Source organism: Sus scrofa, chromosome 13, assembly GCF_054392235.1.
Source record: "Sus scrofa isolate SSC_HxYL_T2T_F1_AM1 chromosome 13, Sscrofa_HxYL_maternal_Yorkshire_Landrace_v2.0, whole genome shotgun sequence".
NCBI lineage: Eukaryota > Metazoa > Chordata > Mammalia > Artiodactyla > Suidae > Sus > Sus scrofa.
Window position 1 is genome coordinate 149,955,770 of NC_139395.1, and position 23,979 is coordinate 149,979,748.

At 45.0% G+C, this 23,979-nt stretch overlaps 1 protein-coding gene across 14 annotated transcripts in view; it reads left to right on the top strand.

Annotated features, from left to right (window-relative positions):
- Positions 1 to 23,979, top strand: part of SLC12A8 (solute carrier family 12 member 8) — a 143,097-nt gene that overhangs the window by 93,835 nt on the left and 25,283 nt on the right. For 7 of the 14 annotated variants that reach the window (XM_021070217.2, XM_084990906.1, XM_084990914.1 and 4 more), the window contains 3 exons: positions 9,369 to 9,456; positions 11,118 to 11,205; positions 19,350 to 19,496. In XM_021070217.2, coding sequence (XP_020925876.1) covers positions 9,369 to 9,456; positions 11,118 to 11,205; positions 19,350 to 19,496 — 323 coding nt within the window. Of the gene's footprint in view, positions 1 to 9,368; positions 9,457 to 11,117; positions 11,206 to 12,445; positions 12,750 to 19,349; positions 19,497 to 21,385; positions 21,678 to 23,979 lie in introns of those variants that run through there. The other 7 variants (XM_084990910.1, XM_084990917.1, XM_084990911.1 and 4 more) reach the window with 3 other exon arrangements.

Consider the following 23,979-nt stretch of genomic DNA (forward strand, 5'->3'; position numbering starts at 1 on the left):
GTTTGCCAAGGGGAAGGGGGAGGGGGAGGGAGTGGGTGGACTGGGAGTTTGGGGTGAGCAGATGCAAACTATTATATTTAGAATGGCTAAGCAGGAAGGTCCTGCTGTACAGCACAGGGAACTATATCCAGTCCCTTGGGATAGACCATGATGCACGATAATATGAGAAAAACTATGACAGTGTCACTTTGCTGTACAGCAGAAATTGACACAACATTGTAAATCAATTACACTTTAATTTTTAAAATTAAAAAAAAACCCATTGAATCACATGTTGAGAAAAAAATGCTGTGACAGACTATAGGAGGTCCTAAAATGGCAAAGACTGAATAGCCATAAGTAATCTTGCAAAGGTGAATGAACGGACATGAAACTGCAAGGCCTTGCGGGCAGAATGAGGCCATTGTAGATGGTGGGCCACAATGTGGCCAGGCCAGTGAGACTCCAGTAAACCTGGTGACAGGTGAGAACCTTGGCAGAGGGTCAGAATTTGGGAGGTGGGGAGTGGTAATGGATAAAGTTAGTGGGGTCTGGGAATCAGGTAAACCTGGAGATCTGGCCAGGGATAGTCTTGGCAGCAGATCATTCTGGCAGTGAACACTGGGGCCCTAGCCCTCAGGCAGAGCCCTGATGGCAGCACGCAGTGGCAGGAGCTCTGGTCAGGTCCTGGGCATTCCTCTTTTGATCCGAATAAGACCTGCAAATGATAAAAATAAAATAGTGCTGAGGTGCTTATAACATAAACCAATAGTCTCCCATCTCATGCCTCACCTCTCAAAGGACCCTTCCACAAGGGCAACCAATTTAAATCATTTTTAGTGCTTTGGGAGCTAACTATATTGCCAAGCAATATGCCTGTACTTATAATTTGATTAATCAAAGTCAGATTAAATTTATTGACTCAATGCTAAGAAATTTAGAGAGTTTAGTACTTACATGTTCCTCCATCCACTTCCCAATTTTTTTAAATTTAATTTTTGTTTTACATTGGAGTATAGTTGATTTATAACGTTGTGTTTGTTTCAGGTGTATGTAAAAGTGATGCAGTTATATCAATATTGATTATAATGATTCTTTTCCCAAATAGATTATTAAAGAATATTGAGTAGAGTTCCCTGTGCTAAAACAATATGTCCTTGTTGGTTATTTTATATATAGTAGTGTGTATATGTTAATCCTAACCTCCTAGTTTATCCCTCCTCTGCGCCTTTCCTCTTTGGTAACTATAAGTATGTTTTTCAAGTCTGTGAGTCTGTTTCTATTTTATAAATAAGTTCATTTGTATCTTTTTTTTCTTTTAGATTCCACATATAAGTGATAACATATGATGTGTATCTTTCTCTGTGAATTAAGCAATTTACTTAGTATAATAATCTCTAGGTCCATCCATGTCACTGCTAATGGCATTATTTTGTTCTTTTTGATGGCTGAGTAACATTCCATTGTATATATATGTAACACATTTTCTTTTATTCTTTTTTTTTTTTTTTTGTCTCTTTGCCATTTTTTGGGCTGCTCCTGTGGCATATGGAGGTTCCCAGGCTAGGGGTCGAATTGGAGCTGTAGCCACCGGCCTATGCCAGAGCCACAGCAATGTGGGATCCAAGCCGTGTCTGCAACCTACACCACAGCTCATGGCAATGCCAGATCCTTAACCCATTGAGCAAGGCCAGGGATCGAACCCACAACCTCATGGTTCCTAGTCAGACTCATCAACCACTGAGCCACAACAGGAACTTCTGTAACACATTTTGTTGATCCATTCCTCTCGATGGGCATTTAGGTTGCTTCCATGTCTTGGTTATTGTAAATAGTGCTGCAATGAACATTGAAGTGCATGTATCTTTTCAAATTAAACTCTAGTTTCAGTTTGTTAAGGAACCTCCATCCTGTTCCCCATAGGAAGTTTTTTGTGATTTTTTTTTTTTTTTTTTTTTTTTTTTGCTATTTCTTTGGGCCGCTCCCGCGGCATATGGAGGTTCCCAGGCTAGGGGTCGAATCGGAGCTGTAGCCACTGGCCTACACCAGAGCCACAGCAACGCAGGATCTGAGCTGCGTCTGCAACCTACACCACAGCTGACGGCAATGCTGGATCGTTAACCCACTGAGCAAGGGCAGGGATTGAACCCGCAACCTCATGGTTCCTAGTCGGATTCGTTAACCACTGTGCCACGGCGGGAACTCCGTGATGGTTGTTTTTTTGTTTTTTGGGGTTTTTTTAGTTTAATATTTTAAACAATAGCTAATTTACAGTGTTGTATAATTGTACCAATTTACATTCCCACCAACAGTGTAGGAGGGTCCCCCTTTCTCCACACATTTATCGTTTGTAGATATTTTGATGATGGCCATTCTGACTAGTGTGAGGTGATACCTCTTTGTGATTTTGATTTGCATTCCTCTAATAATTAGTGATGTTGAGCATTCTTTCATGTGCTTTTTGACTATCTGTAGTTTTGTTTTGTCCTCTTTGGAGAAATTGCTACTTAGATCTTCTGCCCATCTCTTGATTGAATTGTTTATTTTGAGCCATATGAACTGTTTGTGTATTTTGGAGATTAATCCCTGGTCAGTTACTTTGCTTGCAAATATTTTCTCCCATCCTGTAAGTTGTCTTCATTTTGTGTATGGTTTCCTTTGCTGTGCAAAATCTTTTAAGTTTAATTAGGTCTAATTTGTTTAATTTTGCTTTTTAGTTTCATTACTCTAGAAAGTGTATCTCAAAAGCTATTGCTGCAATTTATATCAAAGACTGCTCTGCTTATGTTTTCCTCTAAAAGTTTTTATGGTATCTGGTCTTATATTTTTTAGGACTTTAATCCATTTTGAGTTTATTTTGAGTTTTATGGTGATAGAGAATGTTCTAATTTCATTCTTTTATGTGTAGCTTTTCATTTTTCCCAGCACCACTTGTTGAAGAGACTGTCTTTTCTCCGTTGTATGTTCTTGCTTCCTTTATCATCGATTAGTTGACCATAGGTGTGTGGCTTTATTTCTGGGCTTTCTATGCTGTTCTGTGGATCTATATTTCTGTGTTTTTTGTGTGCCACTACCCATACTGTTTTGATGACTGTAGCTTTGTAATATACTCTGAAGATGGGCGGCCTGATCTCTCTCCAATTCTGTTTTTCTTTTTCAATATTGCTTTAGCCATTTTGAGGTCTTTTATGTTTACATAGAAATTTTAAAAAATTTTGTTCTGGTTCTGTGAAAAATGCCAATTGGTAATTTGATAGGGATTGCATTGAATCTCTTGATTGCCTTGGGTAGTATAGTCATTTTGACAATAGTGATTATTCCAATCCAAGAGCCTAGTATATCTTCCCATCTGTTTGTGTCACCTTTGATTTCTTTCACCAGTCTCTTATAGTTTTCAGGGTACAGGTCTTTTGCCTCCTTAGGTATTTTATTCTTTTAACGTGATGATAAATGAATTGTTTCCTTAATTTCTCTCTATAATCTTTTGCTGTTAATATATAGAAAGGCAAGAGATTTCTCTGTGTTAATTTTGTATCCTGCAACTTTACTGAATTTGTTGACGAGCTCCAGTAGTAGTTTATTGGTGTCTTCTTTAGGATTTTCTAGGTATAGTATCATGTCATCTGCAAATAGTGACAGTTTTACTTCTTCTTTTCCAGTTTGGATTACATTTATTTCTTTTGCTTCTCTGACTCCCATGGCTAGGACTTCCAAAACTATGCTGAATAAGAGTGAGGGTGAACATCCTTCTCTTGTTCTTGATCTTAGAGGAAATGCTTTCAGCTTTTCACTGTTGAGAATGATGTTAGCTGTGGGTTTGTCATATATGGCCTTTATTATGTTGAGGTAGGTTCCCTCTGTGCCTCCTTTCTGGAATTTTTTTTTTAATCAAAATAATGAATTTTTTCAAAAGCTTTTTCTGCATCTATTAAGATGATCATATGGTTTTTATTCTTCAGTGTGTTAATGTGCTATATCACTCTACATTACTGATCTGTGGATATTAAAAAATCCTTGCATCCCTGGGATAAATCCTGCTTGATCATGGTCCATCAGCCTTTTAGTATATTGTTGGAATCGGTTTGCTAAGTATGTTGTTGAAGATTTTTGTGTCTATGTTCATCAGTGATATTAGCCTGTAATTTTCTTTTTCCTTTTTTTTTTTTTTTTTTTTGTGGTATCTTTGTCTGGTTTTGGTATCAGGATGATAGTAGCCCCATAGAATGAGTTTGGGAGTGTTCCTTCCTCTGCCTCTTTGGAATAATTTCAGAAGGGTAGGTGTTAACTCTTCTCTAAATGTTTGATAGAATTTTCCTGTGAAGCCATCTGGTCCTAGACTTTTGATTGCTGAAAGTTTTTAAATTGATGCTCATCATCTTGGTATTTTTGTGAGAGGAGGTGAGTTAACATCCTTCTCCTTCACCACCTTGTTTCCCCTCCTGATAATTATTTTCTTTTTCTTTTTTTTTTTTTTTTTTTTTGTCTTTTGTCTTTTTGTTGTTGTTGTTGTTGTTGTTGTTGCTATCTCTTGGGCCGCTTCCGCGGCATATGGAGGTTCCCAGGCTAGGGGTCCAATCGGAGCTGTAGCCACTGTCCTACGCCAGAGCCACAGCAACGCGGGATCCGAGCCGCGTCTGCAACCTACACCACAGCTCACGGCAACGCCGGATTGTTAACCCACTGAGCGAGGGCAGGAACCGAACCTGCGACCTCATGGTTCCTAGTCGGATTCGTTAACCACTGCGCCACGACGGGAACTCCTGATAATTATTTTCTTTAAATTGAATCTGCAACCAAGTCTAGATGCTATCTCCAGAAGCAAACAATTCCCCCTCTCTGACCACAAGGGAAAATCCAAATTTTTTATTTATTTTTAGTTGCCTTCATAACTTTAAATGGTATACATAAATCTCTGTTATTTTATCAGTTATAGGCTATATCCCTTCACTCCTTATTGTTGGTTCAGGAAATTAATATTCTGTTTGTGTTTTAAGGTCAATGTATTAGAGTCATATTTATTTTATGTGTAAAATAGTTTTACAAGGAATACTTTAGTTATCTTAAGGGAATCTGAATGGCCTTTTATATTTGCATTTTAGAGTAATATCAAGGAAACTGTAACAAGTTGATTATTAGCAGGTGAGTGGGCAAAATTTCATGAAAACTGTACAAGTGAATAAACACAGTTTTGCCCCCCCTCCCACTCTCTCTAGACCAAAAAAATTTTTTGGCCATGCCTGTGGCATGTGGAAGTTTCCAGGGCAGAGATAGAACCCACACTCTAGCAGCAACCTGAGCTGCTGCAGTGACAATGCTGGATCCTTAACCTACTGTGCCACAAGGGAACTCCTATTTAACTTTTTTTTTTTTATTTTAAGCTTACAAGTTAATAGTCTTTGAAACTTCAAAGACAAACTGCTCAATATTCTTTGGAAATTTCTTTGTCCTTCTTAGCAAATACTTAGAAACTCCCCTTTATAATGACAAGATACAGAATAAGTTATAGCATTAACTTAAATTTATTGTAGCTGGTGTAGAAATATTTGCTAGCTTTTTCTTATTGACCTAACAAATTTAATGGCTAACTCACCTTTCAGGTTTTCTTATTAAACTAATTGAAGCTTATGTAATGTTCAAGCCGGTCCTGAGTGAAGAACACTGGGCTTTTATTTCGTTTCCCACACTACTTGAATACACGTATGAGTGCCTTTTCTCTTCCCTCTACTTCTCTTCCCTCTTTCCATTTCCAATGAGCTGTTAGCGATAGCTTTGCTTTTACTTTGTCAGGGAAAATCATATTTGTAGTCTAGCTTATAGGTATCGTAAGTCCTCTGTGCTTTCTCTATAGTTTAATCTTAGAGGCTAAAAAACATTAAATATATGTATTACTATGATGATGTAGTTATTGTTCACTGAAGAGCTAAGTGGTGGGCTAGAATTCCCTTTCCTTTGCTGTGATTCTAAGGCTGTCCTCATGTCATTTAGGGGAGAATGTTCTTAATATCATGACCAAATGTGTTCATTTAAAAAAGTTTTTTATTAGTTGTTTAAAGTCGTATCATATTTTAGTTTGCCAATTTTTAGACACTGACTTTCTTGTTCCCTTTTCCCAGAGTTTCAGTGCACTTTTTTTCCTTGTTGCCAAAATATTCAGTCAGCATATCCTTAAAATGATTCACACTGTCCATTGTGTTGAATCTAATTCCTATCCAGAAACATCCCTATCAGGGCCCCCATTTTTCTGCTTTAATCCCTGTTGGTTTCTCTGCTCTACACCTGTTATTCTGGGGCTTTATTTAGTTCCTGAATCTCTTGTTTTTCTCCTTCATGGTTTACATCCTCATTTTGCTGGAGTACTTGCTTTAGTATCATCCTCAGAAAAGATACGTGGGAGGTAAATTTTCTCAGCCCTTGTTTGCTTAGATTTACTTTCACTTAATCGATAATCTGGCCAAAACTTTAACTTCAAATTGCTTTTCTTTAGAATTTAAACATCAGTGCTCTATTATTTTCACTAGAAAATAATGTTGCTGATGAGAAGTCTAACCCAATCTAATTTTTGTTCCTTTCGTAAGTGTTCAGTTTTTGTCTTTGGAATAAACTAGCATTTCTCCTGAAATTGTACAATGATGCATTTACGTATGGACTTTTTTTTGTTGCTGTTTACTTTATAGGATATTTCAACCTAATGACTTGTGTCTTCCTCAGTTTGGAGTTACGTATTTCTATTGTTTATGTGGTTATTTTCTTTTGTTTCCTCTGTTCTCTTTCTGGACCTCCTGTTAGCTGGATGTTGTAACTCCAAGATTTCTCCTATTCTTTACTCACAATTTCCACCCCTTTATCTTTCTGGGCTGAATTCTGGGATATTTGTTTAATTTTATCTTTTAGTTCTTGTTTCATTTTTAATTTTAGTGATCACATTTTTAATTTCCAAAAGTTCTTTCTTGTTCTTAGATTGTTTTTTCTGTTTCTCATAACATCAGGCTTTATGTGCAGAATATTCTTCTTGGATGTGTCTGGAGCTACTAATTAGTATTTTCTTCAAAATTCTCTTTTGTGTCCTGATTTATGTTTCTTTCAGGCCAGGTTGTTCTGTTCTCATCATGCCTGTATGTATGTGTTCATTGCTGGTTTTCATTACACACTTGGTGATCGTTGGTCGCTGGCATGGATCCCCAGCTGTGGTGTGTGTGTCTGTCTCCCGGATGGGGCTCTTCTTCTACAGGAGAGCTGACTGCAGCATGTTGGTGAGTGTGGCTGGTTCTGGAGAGGGGCTTCTTTGTGGGTGAGAACATCCACACTAGTGGCCCTGGTTTTCCTCAGGCAGTTTATTTGGATCCTCCAAAGAAGCATCCCCAGGCTTCCTTCCCTTCCCTTCCTTCTGCGTTTTACTCTTTATCGTTTTCTTCATTTTCTATGTGCCAGATACCTGTGAAAACCTTTCATCTACTTAAGGCTCCCCCTCCCAGACCTCTTTGCTTATAGGCATGGATCTTTTTTCCCTCTTTACTACCGCTTTAATAGGATCTTGGGAGGGAGGGCAAGGAGAAGAAAGGAAATGTGCCTGATGTGCCATTTTAAACAAAAAGACCTTTAAGCATTACTTTTCCCTCATTTCAAAATGATCACTATAGAAAATTGAGAAAGCGGAGATAAGCAGTAAAATAAAAAATGACCTGTTTCTCCACCACCTAGAAATAACATTGCTAACCTTTAGAAACGTGTTCTGGTTCCTTTTGTTTCTGTGCGTGTATTTATCTGGTTTTTCCTTTTATAACAATAGGATCATACCATATGTCTGCTTTCAGTTGTGCCTCTGAAAAGGCAACAATAGCTTTAAAACCTGTGCCATCACACATCCCTGACAATATTGGAGAGTTGGTATTTATTGAAAGATATATTATCACTTATCTAGCCAAACCTCTCTTTGTAGCATTGGGTTGTTTATAATTTTCACTATTATAAACCAGCATTTATAAACAGTTTTAGATAAATCTTTTCTCATGTCCTGGAGTGTTTACTTAGGCTACTACCCTAGGAGTGGAATTGCTGGGTCAGAGCTTATGCAGGTCTCTGCCTTGGTCCAGTATTCAGGTTACTCTTTGAAATAGCTCCACCTTAACTTTCTGGCCTCAAACTTTCACTTCATTCCACTTGACGTGTGTTCCCTCAAGCATCACAGCAGAAACTTTAAGAAGCGTAGTTTTCAGTGTCTGATTTTAGGAGATCAGGGTTGAATATTAGCTTGGCCGCTTACTAAATCCATGACCTTAGGCTATTTTAATTAACCTCTTTGAGACTAGTTTCCTTTTCTATAAAAAGAGCAAAATAAAATAGTAAGAGATCGTAAGCATGTATAACTGAATCACTTTGCTGCAGAAATTAACACATTATAAATCAACTATACTTCAGTTTTTAAAAGGACTGTGAAATGAGGGAATAATTCTACTTTTCCGATCTGATTGTTGTGAGGATTAAACAAGATAAAAAAAAATGCATGAAAAGCACTTAGCAAGCTCTCAGGGTCAGAGTGTCCATAAATCCATAGTGATGGGGTTAGACCCATTCCTCTCCCTAAAGCCCAAGTCTTTCTTCAAGGCCATTTGAGGGGCTCCTACCGCCTGTGAGGCTTGTGAGCATGTGTGGGCTGGACCTGCATTTGCTGTTCAGAACACATTGTTGGGTTGTTGGTTTCCTGTGTGTGTGTGTGTGTGTGTGTGTGTGTGTGTGTTTGCACAGAGGCGGGGTCCTCACCATCCTGCCCTGTGCTGTCCCTCCCCATCCTGGCTGCTTTCCATCGATGTTTATGGGGAGTGAGTCGATGATGAAGAGGAGCTTGCCCTTCAGTGTTGGGAGCATCAAGATAGTTCTCTAGCATTTGTTTAGAGCCCTTTGGCAGCTCAGGAGTTTTGCACATGGTCGCTGGCTCTGAATATTGGGTGGGACTGCCTCCAGGACCCCTGAGTCCCAGTGTAGTCTGTGGGCAGCAGAGGAAAGGAACTCTGCTGAGCAGGTGGGGGCTTTGCTAAGGCTGAGCCCTTCCTGGGGTGTCATCCGGCAGGAAGGCAGAGCTCAGAGCTCAGCATGTGGCCTTGGGACCTTGGTACAGCCTACCGGACGCCACTCTGGCCCGCATCACTTTGCACTGGCCTGTAAGATGCTTTTGTAGCTGGTTGGGCTTTCCTCCCCTGCTTCACCCAACCCACAAAGGTCTCTTTCACGCCCCAAGGATGCCTCCCCAGTTGCCAGGGGAGATTGAGAAGCACCGTTTGCAGAGGGGCAGATGGGAGGGCTTGCCCTGGGATGTCTTCCGGAGAGGCCCCGGGGAGGGAAAATGATTCATGGAGCGTGCTGCTCACCCTCTCTCCCATCTGGGTGTCTTTCAGGAGTCATGGCCGGCTTCAACATGGGGGGCGACCTCAGGGAGCCCGCTGCCAGCATCCCTCTGGGCTCTCTGGCAGCTGTTGGCATCTCGTAAGTTCATCTCATGGCAGTCAGCTGGGGCAAGGGAGAGAAAACCCCGGGCAAGAGAGGGGATTGCTCCTTTTGTTCTAAGAGTGCCCCGACTGTGACCAATCTATTCTCTATTCCAAGCCTCCTTTTAACACTCAGCCAGCTGGAAAATTCACGTCTGGTGGGTTCAGACGACGGCCCTTTCATACCCCTTGCCTGGGAATGCAGGGGGGAGGAGGGTCTTTAAGGCAGAGTCCTTTCTTTCCATTTCCCTCAAGCCTCCTGTCCCTCCCCCTTCCCACCCCCCTTTTGAACTTGGGGATTTTGTAACCATTGAGTTTACAGGATCTTCGCAGGGAATCTAAAGAGGAAGAGTTTTGCGATCAGACAGACTAGGATTTGCATCCCAACTCCGTCACTGATTGGCTGCATGACTAGGCAACTTACCTAACTTTCTGAGCCTCTTTTTCCTTCTCTGTAACATGTGGATAATGAGAGTACGTAGGCCCCGTAGATGGTGGAGAAGACACTATGTATGGAAGTGCAGAGTAGCAGCTGAGAGGCTGGCTCTCTCCTTCCCCCAGCTCGCCTCCCCTGCACTGCCCCAAGGCTGTCAGGTTTCCCTGTTTTGGTTCACTCTGTGCCAGGAGCAGGCTGGGTGCCTCGGGTCTATTTCTGACTTCCTAGAGTCTTCCGTCTTCTCTCCGTTCCACAGGAAGTAGCTCCTCTGCCTTCCCTGGGTAGGTGTGAAAGGTAATGAGATCCCAGACATCACAAGGGTTAAAGTGCCTGTATTATTTTAACAGTGACGCTTAAGAAAATATATCTGTTTCACCTTTGCTTTTAGTTTGTTGTAATGGCACTGCTGCTCCCAGCCAGGCACACGAGAGCCCATGTATTTTGTGCTAAATAAGGTGATCTCATGGGAAAGAAAATGAGGCCAACAGAGAGAGAGTGGGCTGTCTGGAAGGAAAGGAAAGAAAGAGCCCCGTCTCATTTTTGGTCACAGCTGGGAGGTCCCAGGAGGTGCCTTGGCCCATCCTCCCACTGCCCAGATGGGAATGAGGCCATAGGGCTGCAGAGGGCAGAGCCAGGTCACTGCTGGCCTTTCACACTTGGCTTGATTCTCTGTCACCTGGGGCCAGAGAACGCAGGACTGAGGCCTGAAAGATCATCAGCTTGTTCTGCTGCAGGCTGATGGGGCACGGGGCTGCTGGTCAACCCCAGCCTGCATCCTCGCCACCTAGAGGCCAGTGGGCCACTCCTGACCCCCAACGACCTCTGTGTGTTTTCTTCTGTAATATAAGAAAGAGGCAGACTGGAGATCCCGTCATGGCTCTGTGGTTAACGAATCCAACTAGGAACCATGAGGTTGCAGGTTCGATCCCTGGCCTCGCTCAGTGGGTTAAGGATCCGGCGTTGCCATGAGCTGTGGTGTAGGTCGCAGACGCGGCTCGAATCTGGCATACGTTTATATATATATATATATATATATATAAAATATGCTAGAAGAGGAAGAATCCTGAAGGTGCCCCCGAGATGAGCTAGGGAGGTTTCATGGTGGGCCTTTCTCCTTACTTTGGGGCAGGTCCTGGTGGGAACTCTCAGGCTCCATGGGGCAGCATGGGTGGGGTTGGGTGAGGTCAGATGGCAGCTCTGCTTCACTCTTGGTTTTTTTGCAGGTGGTTTCTGTACATCGTCTTTGTCTTCCTGCTCGGCGCCATCTGTAGCCGAGAGGCCCTTCGCTATGACTTCCTGATAGCAGAAAAGGTGGGTGAGTCTGGCACTGCCCAGCAGGCTTGGGCTGAGGGTCCTGGGTTGGTTCTGAGCCGCAATAGCTGCCTCCCCCTTACAGCCCCAGCTGGGAATCCATGTAGTCTTGGCCCCAGTACTGAAGTAGAGGGGGTAAAACCCTGGGAAAGGAACAACGGTCCTTCATATGGATCCCCAGACCCAGGTGACAACACCTAAAAAGGCACGTGCAGGCAGTTGACTAAATACTGGGGACAGAAGCATCTCTTTGCGCCAAAAATCAGGGCAGAAACAAAGAATCTGGTCACTTGAAAGCCCCAGCTCCAGTACTTTCATTTTTGCCAATAGCCTCCCCTTCCACCACGAGCAGAAAGTGCTACTTGCAAGACACAGAGGAGGGGGAGGCTGAGGGGTGGAAAAGAGGGCAGCAAGGTGGAAGCCCAGTGCCAGGGTGAAGGCCCAGGGGAGGCTTCTTGTCCACCCAGGCTTCCCGGGGATGGCTCCGGATGGATATGACGACAGCATCTTTGTTTCCCGAGCCTATGCTCTGCTCCACAGGGGATTCTGGAATCCCTTGTGTTCCACAGCTGTCCCTATCCAGGCTGGAGGTCATGTGACAGTCAAGGACATTCATTTGGCATCTCTAGAACCCAGGAGAATAAGACTTCCAGACATTTTGCTGGAAACCCCCCAAAACTCCTGTCTTCCCTTAAGTTCCCTGGGGGGAAAGTGGGCCCTGAGATTCCTGTCCTTCATCTGAGAAATGCACTCAGCTAGGAAGGTTTTCTTCCTCAGTTAGCTCCCGAGTATCACTGCTCATATTTAGGAGACAGAACCCTTGTCTCTGGTGTGAGGCTTTGCAACACAGCCTTGCAGATACAGGAGGGGCATGGCTTTGGGCAGCCCGTGACCGGAAACTTTGAACTTACTTTTTAGAGTTATTCATGGGCTTGATTTTTCACATCAGCACAGGTTTCTCTTTAAGCCACGGAAACACTGGTATCAAGGGGATTGTTTGTTTGTTTGTTTTTGATGGGGTGGTGGGAGTTCTTGGCTTTACCAAGCATGCAGGCTTATGACAGGGGGAACAGTTCAGGTAGTGAGAGCGCTGACACCCACCTCCAGGGCCCCAGATCTTAGAACCCCCAGCGAGCAAAGTTTACTCTCAGGAAAGGAATCAGTGTCCCTCATTGATACCTCTGGGCCCGCTGCCGACTTGCATTTCATCTCCCAGGGGCCTCTTCTCTAGCTGTGGAATGAAAAGCTTGGCTGCATTAGCGGGATTAAAGGCCTCCGGGAGCAGCTGGTCCTTGGACGGAGGGAGCTGCCTGCTGCCGTCTGCAGCGTGCCGGGCCAGCCGGCTCTGCCCCTTCTAGAGCTGGTTATTCCTCGTGGATTTTCCCGAGGAAGTCCTTTCGAACACCGGAGACTCTGACCTGGAGTGGGGGGCGGAGGCAAATGACCCCCTGGGTGGGGCGCCTCTCTCTCCTGCATCCCCTGCTTTGCAGGGCGAGTGGGAGGGCCGGCAGCCTGTGTCCAAGGAAGGCCTCACCAGCAAGAGAGTAAGAACATCTGCACGGGGAGCAGGGGGGAGACTTCGTGGGTGGAAATCCCATCTCTAATAATAGACTCATGAAGCGGGGAGGGGGGAGCTTGTTTGAAATGCTGCCTGTCCCGGAGGGGAGGCAAGCACTTTGCCGGGTGGGGGCCCCGGCTAAACCATGCCTGGCAGCGGCATGGGGGAATGTCACTATGCACACCCCAGGTGAGAGGTGGAGCGTTGGTTTTTGGAGAGGACCAGAGGCTGTTTCCTGGAACAAGCCATTGTGAAGCCTGGAAAAGAAAGAAAAGATAGCGTTTTGGATTCTCAGTAGCGAGCAGGGGCTGGTGCGGGAAGTGAGGGAACAGAAATGGGACCAACCAGGGCAGCTCCAGGATAGCAGTGCCCTGGTGGGCTGTCCTCAGTGTCCCCCTACAAAGGGGACCACGTGGGGCCCCCCACCCCCAAACCCTGGCTTTTCTCCTTTCCTGCCCTTCAGTGTTCCTCCTTGGGACCCACTGGGTGCCGCAGCAGCAGGGACTGTACTTAGGCAGTAAGTTGGGCCACAGACAGTTGTACTCACAGCACCTGGAGAATGCGAGGGGGCCGCACAAGAGGCTGGGAGGTGCAAGTGCCAACTCCTTAAATGGTCCCTCACACACCCTTCCACCCCCATGGGGTTTTAATAAACTGCTCATCTCACCTTCATGTCTGAGCCATGGCCTGGCTTCTGAGCCAGCCGCTCTCGCTTTCCTGGGTCCTGAGGAAGCAAGGCCTCTTCCAGCTAGTCTTTGTACCCTGGGGGGTCCTGCCTCAGCACAGACCTCCAGCATCCGCCCCTTGGCGTTCCTCCTCACAAAGCTCCTCTGAGCACTTCCCCCTCTTTCTAGAGGGCGCTTCCTGCCAGAACAATTATCTTCAGTGGCCGCCGGCTGCCCTGGACTCCTTTGCACGGACCAGCAGCTGGCCAGTTCGTCTGTTTCTTTCTGGGTTTCCTGCAGCTTCTCTGATCTATTTCTAATTATTTGGCCTCCCAGCCCACAGTTTCTCTCTGAAGTTCCTTCTCACTTTATTTCCCTACCCTAGAGGATCTTTTTCCTGGCTCTCGAGTGTCAGTCCCAGTAATGTTATGCTTTCTAAAAAAAAAAAAAAAAAAAAAAAAAAAAAAGCAAAAAAAACCTCTTGAGTACATTGCAGTGCATGGCCCTGAGGTAACCTACATAAAGCACAATACCTGGTGCATAGTACGGGCTTATTACATTTTCATTCCCCTAAATACTCCTTATGGGACACCTTACAGATAGGACATATTTTAGGGAAGGGAACATTTTTTTTTCCCCTATGAATTCACATGTTTAACTGAACAGGAAAAGCCCTCAAAATTTCAATCGCAATATTATTCAGTTATAGAAAAAGAAATTGGGGAGTTTCCATTGTGGCTCAGTGGGTTAAGAATCCGACTAGTATCCATGAGGATTTGGGTTTGATCCCCAGCCTTACTCAGTGAGTTAAGGATCTGGTGTTACTGTGGCTGTGGTGTAGGCCTGCAGCTGCAGCTCTGATTCAACTCCTAGCCTGGGAACTTCCTTGTGCCATGATAACGGCCCGAAAAAGAAAAAAAAGAAAAAGAAAAAAGAAAGAAAAGAAAAAAAAAAAAGAGAAAGAAAGAAAAAGGAATTGTATAAAGAGCAGGTATTAGTAGGGGCAGAATTAAATAGTTGAAATAATCATTTAAAATAAACTTGTATGTAGCCCAAGGGGGAAAAAAATGTTATGCATCAAAAAGACCAAGTGTTTTAGGAGCCCTGGGACTTGCTAACTAACACAATAAGAACAGACTAAGTAGGTGCAGTATCCTAAAAACATGTTTGTGAAAAATGGGATATTGCTCAGGGTAAATTCTCATTATCCCTGGATTTGACAGTCATGACTTTCCCATTCACCAGCTGGGCATGGGAAGATGGGGGTGCGGCAGGGCTCGTGGCTGGTAGCTGAGCCACGCCAGCTGCCCAGCACCCGCCACCCAGCCTCGCCTGCCCTTCTGCTGCCCTCCATCATGGATACAGCTCTGCCTTTCAGGAAGTGGAGCCAACTTTGCTTCCTTATGCAAAGTGTTTATCAAGGGAGCGAGAAAAGTTGATTGAAATTGGAGATGCTGGTCAACTCATGGGATGAGGACAGTATTAGAAAAGTCCTGTCTGAGGAACCAGGATGTAGACGGAAACAAAGGAACTGTTGAGACAGTTGGGACTGTGAAGGGCTGGGTGTTCTCCTCCGAGTCACCTCAGGGCCACAGGAATGAGATGAGGCAGAATGAGTACCTTGGAAATGACTTTAAATTCCATCCTTCAGGAGAAGGGAGTGGCCAGTGGGGTGGTGGGACCACTCAAGGATCGAAGCTGCAGTGGGAGCTGAGATAAAATACCTAGAACAGAGAGATACATTAATGATTTTCATCAGTAGTTACTAAAAAAGAAATTAGGGTAGTTCATACCCCAGGTAATATATGAGAAAGAGCTTTTTGGGATGACTCACATGGGTGGATAACAGAAAGGCACATTTTCTTTTTCCCTAAGGAACTGTTGAAAGCAATACTGTGTACTAACCTGTACGGGAAAAGAACCTGCAAAGGAACCGATACGTATATATATATAACTGATGTACTTTGCTGTATGCCTGAAACTAACACAGCCTTTTAAATCAATGTCAATAAAATTTATTAGGGGAGTTCCCAGGTGGTTCAGGGGGTTAAGAACCTGACATAATGTCCCTGAGGATGTGGGTTCAATTCCTGACCTCGCTCAGTGGGTTAAGGATCCTGCATTGCTGCAAGCTGTGGCATAGGTTGCAAATGCGGCTTGGATCTGGTGTCATTCTAGCTGTGGTGTAGGCCGGCAGCTGCAGCTTGAATCCAACCTCTAGCCCAGGAACTTCCATAGGCTGCAGGTGGGGCCTTATTAAAAAAATTATTATTATTATTTATTTTTGCTTTTTAGGCTGCACCCGCGGCATGTGGAAGTTCCCATGCTAGGGGTTGAATCAGAGCTGTAGCCACCAGCCTAAACTACAGCCATAGCAACACAGGATCCGAGCCGCATCTGCGACCTACACCACAGCTCATGGCAATGCCAGATCCTTAACCCACTAAGCTAGGCCAGGGATCGAACTTGCAACCTCATGGTTCTTAGTCAGACTCGTTTCTGCTATGCCACGACGGGAACTCCTAAAAAAATTATTAAAAAAATAGAATTGGAGTTCCCGTTGTGGCGCAGTGGTTAACGAATCCGACTAGGAACCATGAGGTTGCGGGTTCGGTCCCTGCCCTTGCTCAGAGGGTTAACGATCCGGCGTTGCCGTGAGCTGTGGTGTAGGTTGCAGACGCGGTTCGGATCCTGCATTGCTGTGGCTCTGGCGTAGGCCAGGGGCTCCAGCTCTGATTTGACCCCTAGCCTGGGAACCTCCATATGCCGAGGGAGCGGCCCAAGAAATAGCAAAAAGACAAAAAAAAAAAAGAATTGTGACACACATCTGCTCAAGTAAATTCTCACTTCTACCTCTACAGGCACAGGTAACAAGTTTATAGCCCCATATAAAGAGAGAAAATGATTATTTTCTGCAAGGCTGGGAGCAAAACTGTGGAGTGTATTATTGTACCTATGAAGCCTTACCTGTGCCTAGCCCTGTGCCAGGTATCTCACATGTCCTCAGTAAATGCCCCCTACATGGGAGGATGGCTGGCAGAAAGGAAGCAGCAGGACTCAGGTGGGAGAAAGCTAGAATGGAGTTGTTATAACACATCCGGCCACGAGGACCAACGTTTCTCACCTTTCAGAAAATTGACTGAATAAGCGTTTTATAGAGAAGAGTGGTAAGTGAACAGGGAATTCTAACCATAAATGGCTAACTTGACCTAAGTCACTACACCTGGACAATGTTCTCTCTGGCCCTGAGCCCAAGGGCTCTGCAGGAATCCCAGGGAATGTTTGTGGGCAGGCCAGCCCGGATGGGGTCACCATGCATGGCCTCCTGTTGCCAAAGACTCATCAGGTTCCTGAGGTCAGTTCCAACACTGGGAGGATGCCAGCCCAGGCAGTCTCCTGCCCGCTCATGTCCACTGTCCATGGACAGGCTAGAAATGAAAAAGAATTAAAAAAAAAAAACAAAAAACCTCAAGTGTATATAACCTTTTGGATAAGAAGCAGTAAAATTTCTTCAAGGAGTTACCACGCCTACCCATGCAGGAGAACCCCCTGAGGGGAGGACAGGGTGCCCTTCACTCTGACCACATCTTAGAATCACCTGGAGGGCTTTTGCGACGTCAGCTATGTCTATGCCCCACTCTGTACTAATTCAAGCAGAATCTCTGGGGTGACTCGTGTGTATAGCCAGAGTGGAGAACTACTGGCTTAGATTTTCCAAAAGTGTTTGGTAAAGTTTCATCACAGAGTCCATTAAAACAAACAGGCAGCGTAGGATGCATTGGGTAGAGAAGACAGAAACGAAGGTTACGGATGAATGGTTGCATCTCAGGATGGATCGGGGCTGGATCCTGGCACGAGTGTAACGGTTTTGGAAGACATCCAGGGCATAAATCACAGGGAAGTCGTGAAGCTTGATGACTTCAGCTGGCATTTGGTGAACCGTGTGTGCCAGACTCAGGGATGGTGGGGAGGGGGCAAGAGGCGTGAGGCTCTGGGGCTTACAGCATGTGGGCAAGATGAGCCAGGAGCATGACTGACTGCACCACAGGGTGGAAGGTAAACTGCCATCAGAGTGCACAGAGTGAGGGAAACATCAGATGATGTTAATTTCTCCTAGTAATAAAGTGGAAAGAAGGGTAGCGGTGGCATAGACATAAGAAATTCACGCCATTGAAGAAAAGAGGGGAGGTTCATTGGAGATACAGATGAGGTCACAAATTTAGGGAGAGAGAATCCACATGGAATTAAGGAGAAGGTAGGCACCATCATGGACCTGAGTCTTGCCCATCAAACCTCTGGCCTCCCTGACCATTTGGAGGTTATTCCACCTGTGTGAGGTCTTGAAGGGAGGAGGCCCATTTAATTTAGGCATCCAAATGACCAGACTCTCACTTGCCTGTCCCCCTGTGGCCCTGGAAGGGCATGTGACTTAGGCTGGGCCCATTGGACATTCCAGATGTAATGCAGGAGGCAGGGATAAAGGGATGGTGAGCAGGGCAGCCAGTCTGGTAGCAGTGTGGTCAGAATGCTTCTGTTCAGGAGTCTGACTATGCCTCCAGCCCTGGGTCTTTCCTTTCTCCAAGCCTGATCTTTCAGTCTCCTGTCAATCTCCAGTATCCTACAAAGACATTCTTAAAGAAACAATCTTTCCCATCAAGAATTCTGGCTGATGCAGGTTTCTGATGATGTTTTGGGGGCCAGGAAAGAGGTCTAGCCAGTATTCAGAATAGCTTGATACCACTGACCTGCTTGCTGCAAGGACATAAAAACTGGGGTGAGGAGAGTCTTCATGGAGAAGGATGTAAGTGACAAAACCATGAATGAAATCTAACCCAACTGGAATAGTCGGATAAACGAGCACTTGGAATACACAGTTCAGCCATTCGCCTAAAGTAGAAAGGAGAAGGCATCTCAAATACTCAAGAAAAGAGAGAGTGATTTCCCTGTGGTACAGATGAGGTCCCACTCGGGACGAGACAATGGATTCATGATGGACAGTGTGTGACACAGCTGCACGGCCAGCAGCACTGACCTTTTGCAAGAGGACACCAAGCGGCACACAACTGTCCCCTCTCTTACTCTACCTGTGGGTGGCTTGTGGGCCCTGTGGATCACGGGTCTCATTCCCTCATTCAGCACTTACATCTCTGCGTTGGCACCAAGTGTGCCAGCATGAACCAGACAAGAGCCCCGTGGAAATGAAGCTAGTGGAGGAGACAGTGTGCCTGGGGCTCCACAACCCCACACAGACGTGCCATGGAGCCCTGAGGAGCACCCACTGATGTCAGGGGTGGGTGTGGGGCCTCATGGAGGAGGGCAGGTCTGTGCTGGGTCCTGAAGCACAACTGGGGGTCTGACAGACAGTCAGTAGATGAAGGGCCTGGACAGAGGGTTTCAGCAGGCAGAGACATCATGCCAGTATGATTCTGAGTGTGCAGGGTATGGGGCTAGAAGAGCCACAGACCAGGTCAGGGCAGCGGGGAGATGTTGATACTTTTACAGCAGGTGCATCATGATCAGATGTGAGTTTTGGTCATGATGGCAGAGGCTTGGGGACGATGAAGTGTGGGTAGAGCTTGGCCACTTGATTCTGTGTCCTCATGGATCCGAATCAGAGTTGTTTCCACTGCACCATGACGGGAATGCCCAGAAGTCTGTGTTTTAACAAGCACTCCAGATGAGTCTGATCACACTCAACTCGAGAACCTCTGTGCAGTCCACACAAGATGCGATGGTGACTCAGACTGAAATGGTGGTAGTGCCAAGGAAGTGGGGTGGGGCTGGGCTATTGGAACTCGATCCAAGATGTTGAGTCTAGAGGATTCGTGATCAGATGAAGTGGGGGTGGGTGGATGCCCAGGGAGCAGATGGGAACATAAGCAGTTTCAGACCCTGGATAATGCAATTCTTTCCTCCTATAGGTGTCCCTGGTGGGCTTCTTGTTCCTTTTGGGCTTGTACATCTCATCTCTGGCCTCCTGTATGGGAGGCCTGTATGGAGCCCCCCGGATCCTGCAGTGCATTGCCCAGGAGAAAGTGATCCCCACGCTGGCCTGTCTGGGGCAAGGGGTGAGTGACCCTTTCTTTGAGGAATGTGCATTTTACCACCAAACTGATCATTGGCCAAGAAATTGCTAAAGTGTTTCTGTTGAGAGCTGCTGGTCAAGTTCTGGCGGGGGGAAACAAGAATGCACCCCTATCCTCTGGCTCCTTTCGTCTGGGGCCATTAGACAAAGCATCTCTCAGTGTCATGACCACCCAGGGCCCTTTAGCACTGGGTGAGCTAACTGTCACAGCAGCACTGTGGGCCCTGCACAGCAGGGGAAGGGAGTGCCACAACCTTTAATAAAAGTAAATCCCAGATCCTCCAAGTTTAGCGTAGAAGGAAGTAACTCTTGGTGCAGAAGGGAGCTGATTGTCGCAGCTCTAACTCTTTCCTGGAGGTTCACCTTCGCATTAGGGCTGCTTTATGATGATTCCCCCCACCTGTGGTCTCTGGGCTCCTGTCAATCATCATGACCAAAACCCTAACTGATACAACTTGGTTGAGTCATGAAACAATCAGATGAGACATTCCTAAAACTGAAGGGGTGAAAGAAATACACAGAGAGAACCCTACTTCCCAGTAATGTGTTTTGCAAGCTGTGGTCAATTTCTTTGTTGTTGGAGACCCACAGGGCTCCTTCCCCACCTTCTTTCCATGCCCAGCCCCCCATTTGTTGGAGGGCTCATAGTTACCTGTGACATATGCCTTTTATTTTCATTTAATTTTATTTATTTATTTATTTATGTCTTTTCTAGGGCCACACCTGCGGTACATGGAGGATCCCAGACTAGGGGTCTAATCGGAGCTATAGTCGCTGGCCACAGCCACAGCCACAGCCACAGCAACACGGGATCTGAGCTGCATCTGCGACCTACACTACAGCTCACAGCAACGCCGGATCCTTAACCCATGAGCAAGGCCAGGGATCGAGCCCCCAACCTCATAGTTCCTAGTCGGCGCCACAACGAGAACTCCTAATTTCATTTATTTTTAATTAGATTATATATATATGGGACTCAAAGCTAGAAATGGTATAAAAGGTATACCCTGAGAATTTTTGCTCTTATTATGAGTCTTTCTACTCTTGCCTCACCCATGCCCATGCTCTGTCAGTAACTGGTTTTATTATTTTTTTATGAATCCTTCTCCCCTCTTTTTTTTTTTTAATGTCTTTTTTAGGGCTACACTTGCAGCATATGGAAGCTCCCAGACTAGGGGTCAAACCAGAGCTGTAGCTGCTGGCCTACACCACAGCCACAGCAATGCTGGATCTGAGCCATGTCTGCGACCTACACCACAGCTCATGGCAATGCGGGATCGTTAACCCACTGAGCGAGGCCAGGGATCAAACCCGAATCTTCATGGATACTAGTCAGGTTCATTAGCCGCTGAGCTGCGACGGGAACTTTCCTCTATTTTTATAAAGATCATGTTCTACATACATTGTTCTACCCCTTGTTTTTCTTCATTTAATGCCGCTTGGAAATCTATTCATATAAACATAGGGAGAACTTTCTCATTCTTTTTCTATCATGTGTCTGTACCATAGGTTATTAACCAGTTCCTTGTAGATCATATGGCTTCCAGTAAACAGTGCTACAAAGAATACTCTTGTATGTGTGTGTGTGTCCAGTTTTGTACATGTGCAGATAGATATATTTACAAGATAAATTTTCACAAGTGGGTTTGCCGGTCAAAGGGTAAGTGCATTTTTATTATTAATAGATGTTGCCGGAACAGCTTCCATTGGATTTTGTGCTTCCACTAGCAATGGATGAGAGTTCTTGTTTCCCAGCAGCTAGCATGAGTATTAGATTTGGACCAAAAGACCTTGCTTTATAGGGCTCTGTTCTGTAAGAAATTCATAAGGTCAAAAGGACATGCCCATCTGAATCCCATGCCTCCCTTCTAGACCACGGTCCAGGTAGGCTACAGGCTGGAATTCACTGCCCAGATGTCCATCTGCCACATCCAGGTCTTCCAGGGCCTCTTTCCTGAACCTGTACTCTCATGGGCCAGGGTATGGACCTACGAGTCCACATGTGAGTATGAGGCTCCCTGTGGTGTCATCTGGGAGGATGCGGGTGGTGGGCTGTAAGCTGCATCCTCCAGTGAGGAACTCTGGGGAGGGCCAGAATTGTAAACTTGAACCTGGCCTTCCCCATCATCCTGAAGGTAAATTTGCCAAGGAAGGAAGATAGCGTATATACATATATATACACACATATATATATATATGTATATATATATATACATATACATATATATATGCATACACATACATACATGGTTCTGTTTTCTTTTTCTTTTTTGGCTGCTCTGCAGCATATGGAATTCCCAGGCCAGGGATTAGATCCGAGCTGCAGTTGTGACGTATGCTGTAGCTGTGGCCACGCCAGATCCTTTAACCTCGAAGCCAGGGATGGAATTCGTGTCCTGGCGCTGCAGTGCTGCCACCAATCGATCCCCTTGTGCCACAGTGGGAACCCCAGAAGGTAGACCATATTGACTGAACAGGTTATTAGCTTGGTTTATAATCGTGCACATTTGGACACGGCATGTGGATTGCCGCTTGCACGCTTGCGGAGCTCCTCCGAGTCCGCAGTGAGCCTGTCCGCCGCTGGTTGTCAGGTGGGAATTTTTGTCAGCGGTGCAGTGAGACATGGCATCTTAGGGTACTCGCACTTTCCATTACTCTTGCTAGGAATCACAGGGAGGGTCCTTTCCTCGAAGAGTCATCTGTCTCTTTTTTCTGGGATTGTTGGCCTTTTTCTTCTCAGGTGATAGATGCTGTTTCTCTGCTACATGTTTTACAAATCTTTTCCCTAGCTGTGACTTGCCTTTTAACTTTGAAGCTTTTTTTTCAAAGCCTCTTTACGTATGATTAAATTTTATTAGCACGTTTTCTTTTTTAATGGGGGAGAGAAAAAACTTTTAAAAAATCTTAGGCGATACATTCAGCGTACAGAAAACTACATAAAACCGATGTGAACAATCTAAATAAGGATACTGAAGTGAACGTCGTGTGACCTCCATCCGGGCAGGAACACTGCCAGCCCCCAGATGCCACCTTCCACCTTCCCTTTCTGGTCACAGCCCCATCCCTCTCACTATGGAAGCCACTGTCCTTGCTCCTGAGATCATTTCCTTGCTTTCTTTGTAGTTTTGCTCAGGAACCAGCAAACTTTTTCTGAAAAGCACCCAATAGTACATGCTTTGGGCTTTGCAAGCCTTCTGGTCTCTGTCACAACTGCCCAACTCTGCTCCTGTAGCTCAGAAGTTGCCACAGACAATAGCTATTGGGGTAAGCGTGGCTATCTTCCAATACAACTTTGTTTATGGACACTGAAATTAGAATTTAATGTAATTTTCATGTGTCACAAAATATTACTCTTCTTTGATTTTTTTCCCCCCAACTATTTAAAAATGTAAACCATGCTTAGTTTGTGGGCAGATGGTGGCCAGATCCGGCACAGGGACCATAGTTTGCCAACTCTGGATTGCATCCTCTGTATGTATCTCTAAACAAAATAGTCCAGTTTGGCTTGTTTTTTAAACTTTATATAAATGTGTCGTGCTGCTTTCGGGTATCGTTATGTTTGTGTGATTCATCCATGATTTTGCTTATAGCAGCAGCCTGTTTATTGTCATCCCTGTGTCACATGTCCTCATTTGCTGCAATTGATTTATTCATTCTGCTGTCGTGATATGTCCCAATTTGGGACTGTTGCAGATAGTGCAGCCAGCATTCCTGTAGTAGACTGGGTCAAGGGTGGAGGTCTTCCAGACTATGTACCAGTTGGTGGACTCGTCCAATTGTAAGGTGTGTATATCTGCACTTACTAGATAACACTGCACTCTTTGTTCAAAGTATGTGTTAATTTACACTCCTCTCAGCAGTGGGCAAGTGTTCCCACTCCTCTGTGTTCTTGCCAATACTTGATATTATCAGATGTTTTAATTTTTGCCAATCTGGTAGGCGTTTAATGGGATCTTGCTCTGGTTTTAATTTGCATTTCCCTGACTGCTAATGAGGTTGGGCCTCTTTCATATGTTGAGTAGGCATTCTTTTGCACATTTTCTTTAGGGGGTTGTCTGTCTTCTAATTATTTTGTAAGGATTCTTTGTATATTCTGGGTTACCCTTTGTCAGTTACATGTCTTAACGAATATTTTTTTCCCATCCTGTGGCTTGTCTGGTTTTTTCTTTTGGTAACAGAGGTTCACGTGTGACTCTTTTATCACTTTACAGCCCACCCTTTTCAGAGTCCTGGCCTAGACCACTAGCATCCCTGTAGCTCACCTAGGACCTCCTCCAGCCTACCTAAGACCCTGCTTTTAAGTTCTTGTTAGTTTATGAGGATTTACTCTATTCTTGGTAGTTTTCTTGGTAGAGTGTGCCAACAGGTGTAGCAAATATATTCAAAAATGGAATTTTCAAAAACTATCAAATGTATGTAAAATGTTTACTCTGAGGTTCTAGGGAAGGTGTCATTCAATAGGGCCT